We start from the raw sequence: 7,340 nt of genomic DNA, 5'->3' as shown, positions 1-7,340 counted from the left end.
CCTTAGCCGCAACTTCGCCTACGACCCCGCCATCGGCCCCGACGCCGACCCCAGCTTCGACGCTACCCTCAGCCTCGACGCCGCCCCCCACCCCGCTTTGGACGTCGTCCTCGGCCCCTGTAACTGCCTTAGCCGCAACTTCGCCTACGACCCCGCCATCGGCCTCGACGCCGACCCCAGCTTCGAGGCTACCCTCAGCCTCGACGCCCTCACCGACCCCGATTTGGACATCTTCTTCGGCCCCTTTAACTGCTCGAAGACCCCAGGGTGGAGTTACTGGAGGACGTGTGGCCATTGCGTCGCTGTGTGACGCCGCGCCAAACCCCTCCCCCACCCCCCACCTTGCTCCCGCGGGTAAACAGCAGACTCGTAGCGCCGCCGCCCGTCCGCTGGTCCTCCCCCCCGCGCTGCCCGCGCAGCCAGTGCTGCCAACCGGTCGGCTGCAACCTGAGCCCGCGGTGGTCGCCCGCGCTCACGGACTGGCGTCGGCTGCTTTCCCCGCCTCTGATCGGAGGAGCTTTCTAGGGGGTCCAAGTACTGTCACCCCCCGCGAGCCTGTCGAGACTCCTGCACGAAATCAGAGAAATCGAACCCTGGCCTGGCCACCAAATCGGGCAGATGAGAATGAGGATACACATTTCCTCAAGTCGGAGGACGAGTCGCTTCTTGTTGAAAAGGGAAATGTCGCTGCCAAAAGAAAAGCTCTTGACCACATTTTCCCCAGCATTGCGGATAAGATTAAACAGCAACTCTCTGGCAAGCCTGTCTTTCCCCCTCACACTCCCTCTCCCAATATGAAAACCCTGGTGTGTTCTAGTCTTGCCAGATTAAATCAAATCAAAGTGATATTGTCTTTTATATGGTTTCTAATGGTATGTTCTGTCTGGTGTTACAGGATTCCCAACAAGTTTTGAAACAGCTTGTTTCTGGCAATCGCAACAGTATTATTTCTGAACCACAATCAGAACTTATTTCTCTGCAGAGGTCAGGGAGTGGTGATCGCAGTAGTATCTTGGCCGATAGGCTTGGAAAATTGGAGAATGCCTCTCAGGTTAGTTAAACATTAGCAATGTTGTTTGTTTTAAAATATTATGACTACTCAAGCATAGACTCTTCAAACTGACCATCTCACGCTTTTATTCTCCCCTGTATCAGGATTGGCGTAAACGTGTTGGACAGAAGGATGCGGACCAGTTCTCTGTCAAGGGTAAAATGAAAATTTCCTCATCAACAACAGATGTGCCCAAGGCATTGGACACACCTCCTTTGACCCCAGACTCTACACCCATGACACCTCCGGAATTGACACCTGGACTGGAGAGAGGGAAAAAAATTCCTAAACCAAGGAGCTTCCGTAGCAAAACTGGTAGGAACACAACTGATACATTTGACACATTATCTATTATCTATCTTACTGATAAAGAACAGAATGATATTGAAATAATTGTAAACATTTTTTTTATTAATAATAGTGGTTTGTTGCATTTACATCTGATATTTTACAGGTATTTCAACCCATGTTTTCAAGCGTAGCATGTCTGCCCCTGGTGCTGATGAGGATGCAGGTAATTTAAAGGGGGTAAAAAATCAGGAGGTCAGAATCTGCTGTTGTTAGCTTGCTTAGTTATCATGTACTGCATGCTCTCCTCTATGCGGGTTGTCTGTTTACTCTGTGCCTTGAGAGCCGTGGTCAGGGATGGTAGGCAACAGTATTACTACTACAAAAGTGTATGGCAGTGGATTCTCGACTATCGACCTCTGATGTTAAAATATGTCAAGTAAGACCTCATCCAACATCCAACATTCTTGGTTTTAGATTCTTCTCCAAATGAACAAGAAACGTCAGAATCAATTGAATCTCCACCTGTCCAAACTGAGACTAAAATCCAAGGCCCTCGGATTGAGCTTCCTCGCATTGATGATCAGTTTGAAAGTTTCTTCAGCACTGCTGAAAATGTTAATGGCAGTTACCAGAGTTTGGAAATGAAGGATGTTGACCTTGATCTTGCCGTAACTCGTTCCAGTGAATTGTAAGCTTCCATGTTGTTAATATAAAAGTCAACAGTTTTAAAATTTTCTATCTATAAACCTGTTCTATGATGTTACAGGCTTGTTCAAAAACGGACTGTGAAGGTCTCTGGTCGTCGGGTTGCTTCACGCAATCCTGTAAAAGCACTCTCTGCTCGCACTGACCTTTGCTCTGACTATGTAGAACTACGCACTGGTGTTGCTGAAAGGGAAATGAAACGTCTTCGGGCAGAGAAATGTAAGTCACCATTAATTTTAATCTTGATGAATATTTAAGGCTGAGACTAAAAACAATTTATTTCTTTTCAGTGGCAAAAAATTCCTCTTTAGCTGTAGAAGCACTGGCAGGTCTTGCTAGTAAAGAAGACTTTTCTGCTGTTTCTTTACGGAAATCTGCTTCAACAAGTGCCATGCCAAATAGTAGCACTCTTCTTCCATTCAAAGAACTAATGTTGCTCCAAATCAAAGGAAGAAGGCACATTCAGACTCGTTTGGTTGAGCCAACTTCACATAGCATTAATAGTGGTGACAACTTTGTTCTTGTCACTCCAAGTCAGGTAAGCTTTGTTGCTTGTTGATAAAATGATTTCCTATGTATGCATTTGTTTAAATTTAAAACCCTTTTTTCAGGTGTTTAATTGGGTTGGAAAGTATTCAAATGTAATTGAACGTGCAAGAGGTGCAGAGGTGGCTCTTCATGTGCAGCAAAACAAAGATTTAGGTTTTAATGGTGTCGCTCCTGTAATAACAATAAGTGAAGAAAGGGCAACTTGTACTGCTAGCCAGGTGGCCACCTTCTGGAGGTTGCTTGGTTCTTTAGATGGCCCAAAAGGTAAATCTAATAACTTTGAGTTCTTGTTAATCTTTTTTTAGGATTACAGCATGTTACCTCTAAATATATTCATTTTGTAGCTCAAGATGCTGGACACCCTGATGAGGATGAAATATATGAAACAGCAGTTCTTGAAACAAATATGATCTATGAACTGAATGGTTCTGAACTTGTTCCATTTGAGAAGTACTGGGGTGCTGTACCACGTATTGAAATGTTAGACCCTTCAAAGGTAATGGCACTAGCGTTTACTTATTTTTAATTTGTTGAATGATAAACCCAAATTGTTTTTATTATAAATTCAAAATAATAATCTTACAAATGTATTCTTCTAGATTCTGGTATTTGATTTTGGCAGTGAAATGTATGTTTGGAATGGAAAAAATGCGCCACTTGAGATTAGAAAGGTTGCCCTGCAGCTTGCTAAAGAGCTGTGGGAACACGGTTTTGACTACACAGACTGTGATGTGTGCCCATTGCTTGGAGCCACTTCTCTTGGTCCTCAGTTTGGCCGTAAAGAGGATGCAGGTATCAAATCAGGAAAGAAAAGACCATTATGGGCTTTGATTGCTAAAGTGACCCAGAATATGGAAACTATATTGTTCCGTGAGAAGTTTCTTGATTGGCCTGATTTCACTAGGGTCATTCAAACAAAGGGAGACCCAAATAAAGACAAAATTGTTGATGCAAGTGTGGATGTAAGGCCATGCAGTGCGAAGGAAATGTTTGACTCTGTGCCTGATGACCCAGATTTGCTGTTGGAAGGGAGCCATTTGGGGCGGGGAAATGAATATTATGATGAAGAGACTAGGCGTTTTTATGAAATTCAGACAACTGGAGTCAAAGTCTGGCACATTGAAGAATATGATTATTGTGAGTTGCCTGAAAGCTCCTATGGTCAGTTTCACTCTGCAGACAACTATGTTATTCGCTGGGCCTATAGAGTAACTGTGACAACAAGAGCACTTAATGGTTTGCCTTCAAAACATGCTGCATCTCAGGGCCGAGATCGCTTCTGCTATTTCTGTTGGCAAGGTCGTAATGCTCTTGTTAATGATAAAGGAGCAGCGGCTTTGCTTACTGTTGAACTTGACAAAGAGCGGGGTCCTCAGATGTTTGTGCCACAAGGTTTAGAACCCCCTGCTTTTCTGGGATTATTTGAGGGAAAAATGAAAATTCATTCTGGAAGACGCTGTGAGAGAAACAGTTCCAAAGGTAAATACTAGTGAAAAAATTTGTTGAGTTTAACACTTTTATCTGTGTATTTGGTCATAATTATTCATTATATTTATTTTTTCTAGGACTGTATCGTCTGTATGCAGTGAAGGGTGAAGTTGAGAGGGAGGCTTGTCTTGTTGAAGTTACTCCTAGTATGCGCCAGCTCCGGAGTCGAGGATCATTCATCCTATTAAATGAAAAGAAAAAACTTTTGCATGTTTGGCATGGTGCTAGATCTCTTCCTCACAACAGAGAGGTAAATTATTATAAACTATTTTGAGTATAGTCATATTAAAATTAAGGTGCTTGGCATGCCAACTTTTGACTCTTGGTTTGCTGTTTTTAGGTTGCTGAGTCTGTTGCCCAAAGTATGCAGAAAGAGCTTCCAGAAGAATTGGGTCTGACATTGAATTCAGACCTAAGCTTGCAGTGTGAGGAAGAGGGGTCTGAAACTCAAGAATTCTTCAAAGGTGTCAGTGGAAGTAATCGCCATCTTTATGTTTCCTTAAAAAATGACACAAAGGAAAAGATGTCTCAGTACTCACCCCGTCTTTTCCATCTCACAAGTTTGTCGGGAACTTTCACAGCAACTGAAGTTCCTGCCCCTTGTCGAAACAGCAAACTTACAACTCCTTTCCCCTTCCAACAAAGTCATTTGTATGGAGCAAGCCAGCCAGGTTAGTTATTTGTTATTCTTCTCACACTTTCTCAGTACTTTTTAAAATTTTTATGTGATTCCATGGCTTTTCTCATTGTTGCAGCAATCTTTATTCTTGACAATGGTGATTCACTCTGGCTTTGGCAAGGGTGGTGGCCCAGCGAAAGAGATGAGGAGGATGGTAATGTGGTTGCTGGTGGAGATGGTTTGGGGTCCGGAGCAGTTCGTTGGCAGGCCGAGCGGCGAGCCGCAATGCAAACTGCTCTTGATTATTGGTCTATTCGTTATCCTGGGAAACAGCCGCAGGCCTCCCTTGTATGGGCTGGACTAGAACCCTTGGAATTTACAAACCTATTTTTAGAGTGGTCAGATCGAGATGACATTGCCGAAATCAATATGCAGGTCGGTATAGAAATTATGGGACAAACATTTACTGTTGAAATTGCATTATTCATTATCATGTAAATTTTTTTTCTACTTCATTGTAGGATGGTCATAAGGCAGGTGAACTGTTATCCGTTGAAGAGGAACTGGCAAGACTTACTCAGTCCACCTACCCAGCTGCTCAACTACTACAGAGACCACTGCCTGATGGTGTTGACCCTACCAGACTAGAACTATACCTTGCCCCGCAACATTTTCAGGTTTGTCATTTGATTTTAATACATGGATTTCTTTAAGCTGTAGATTAATGTTGTCTTTTCTTCGATTGCCTTTATTTAGGAATTGCTTGGAATGTCGAAGGAAGAATTTCTGGATTTGCCTCAATGGAAACAAACAAAAGTGAAGAAAGATGTTGGATTGTTTTAAAGAGGTATTGTAACTTATCCCATAACAGAACTATTTCTTATTCATATTTTGAAAACACAAGAATTATTGAACAGAAAAAACAACAACTAATGGCTGTCTTTCTGATCTAGAAATTCAGTACATGTTGGTTATCAGAATTGGTTATCAATGTTGTAAAAAGAATAATAATCAAGGTTATTTCTGAATGTTAATTTACATTGCTGCTACTGTTCTCAGAGGCATTGTTTTTGTTTTTATTATTTTTGTTATGGGGTTCAAAATATTGACCACTAGTCTACAATCAAGCCCAAGAGCTTGAGGGTCCCAATATACATATTGCTGTACTTGCAAATTACTTAATTACTAACCTATGTACCAATAAATTGTCAATTTTTTCCTACCTTTGAAAAGGATGTGATGTGATTTGTAGATTAGATTAGTTATAGATGTCTGTTTTCTGACAGTATTTATTTCATATTTCATATACCCTGCTGTATGTCAAAAAATAGTGATAGTATTTTGTCACCTTTAAAGCAGCTCTTTGTAAGACTTTTGAGAAATGTAACACTTAATTTTACCTGCCTGCGGGCCAGGTGGTGATATTCCATTTAAAAAAAGTCAAGTAGCCCTTCAATAAGCTTTAATGGTGTAGAGGAATAGACACTTTTCCACAACTGGTTCTCTGAGTTTGTTACAAGCATGTGCTCTGCAACAATTCAGTCAATGACAGTTCCATCTCTCTACAAAGCTGTGTTGAGTGGGCTTGCTTGAAGTACAATCTGTGATGGTTGGTGAACCAAGTGGTACAATACCACACAAAATAAGATGTCACCATTGGAAATGAACTAACTAGTGATAGGTGAAAGTTACCTTCTCCTAGTGTGTGGCATTATCTTTAATTGTTTATAAATTAAAATAAGTGTGCCTTGCTAAGTCTTTTTGAATGGTATAAATGTATCCATTTGTATAAGTGTCTCTTCAAGACCAAATCTTTGTAAATTATTTTAAGATTTGGTCAGATTTCAATCCTTGTCCAGAGACAAGACTGACTATGTGCCTTTACTAATTTTGATGCTTATTTCTAGTCATCTGGATATACATACACTTAAAGTTAAAGCCGTGAGTGTTTCTTGTGCTTCTTTTCATGCTCTAAAATGTGACCATTGGTTTATAAACTTTCAAATTAATTAAACAATGTGATTTTTGCATTTTTCTACCAGCTTTTCAATTTTTTCTTGTAGTGGTATGGTGCATTTTTTTTATTGTTGTGATCGGATTGAAATGTGCTCATAGTTTGTCTGACTTTGGTGTATATGAAAAGCTTAAGAGACTGGACCTGCCTTCAACCTTCAACTTTGTTTATTCATCATAACTTGTGTGATTGTTATGCTACAACATGTTACGCTTAACACCCAGTCTTCAATAACTACCCCACTTAGAGGTTCAGAAATGACGCCTCTCAACCCTTTCTTAAATTTGACAATACTTATGTTTGTTCTATAGGCTTTGTCATAATAATTACAAGAATAAAAATATGAGCTCATTTTCTCTCAACACGTGTCTGAATTTCCTCTACCTTAACCGAACGACTAGTGGGCTTGGACAGTTCAGGGGCTTCACGGGTGCGATGGGTGAGACGGGCGGTGGGGGTTCTCCCGGGGCCGTGGCTGAAGGGCGCTGCGGGGGGCGCTGCGGGGGGCGCTCCCAACCCCTCCCCGCTCTCGGCTACCTGTTGGATGGAGCCGTTACGGGCGCGCGGAGCGGCGCGCCGGGTTCGCAGGGGGTGTACGGTCGAGGGGGTGGCGCGGCGGGGCG

The 7,340-nt window shown here is 42.1% G+C and overlaps 1 protein-coding gene across 1 annotated transcript in view; it reads left to right on the top strand.

Annotated features, from left to right (window-relative positions):
- The window catches only part of LOC113215821 (supervillin), a gene marked incomplete in the record, with an annotated part of 59,433 nt that extends 52,354 nt beyond the window's left edge, over positions 1-7,079 (top strand). The window contains 14 exon segments of the mRNA XM_052269734.1: positions 896-1,051; positions 1,156-1,366; positions 1,506-1,565; positions 1,817-2,030; positions 2,109-2,266; positions 2,338-2,585; positions 2,659-2,860; positions 2,941-3,092; positions 3,196-4,075; positions 4,162-4,334; positions 4,425-4,755; positions 4,840-5,138; positions 5,225-5,380; positions 5,460-7,079. Coding sequence (XP_052125694.1) covers positions 896-1,051; positions 1,156-1,366; positions 1,506-1,565; positions 1,817-2,030; positions 2,109-2,266; positions 2,338-2,585; positions 2,659-2,860; positions 2,941-3,092; positions 3,196-4,075; positions 4,162-4,334; positions 4,425-4,755; positions 4,840-5,138; positions 5,225-5,380; positions 5,460-5,546 — 3,327 coding nt within the window.
- Between the last annotated feature and the right edge of the window lie 261 nt (positions 7,080-7,340).

Source organism: Frankliniella occidentalis, unplaced genomic scaffold (assembly GCF_000697945.3).
Source record: "Frankliniella occidentalis isolate FOCC.00 unplaced genomic scaffold, Focc_3.1 Scaffold100, whole genome shotgun sequence".
In the NCBI taxonomy this organism is placed as follows: domain Eukaryota; kingdom Metazoa; phylum Arthropoda; class Insecta; order Thysanoptera; family Thripidae; genus Frankliniella; species Frankliniella occidentalis.
This window is presented reverse-complemented; position numbering and strand designations above follow the sequence as displayed.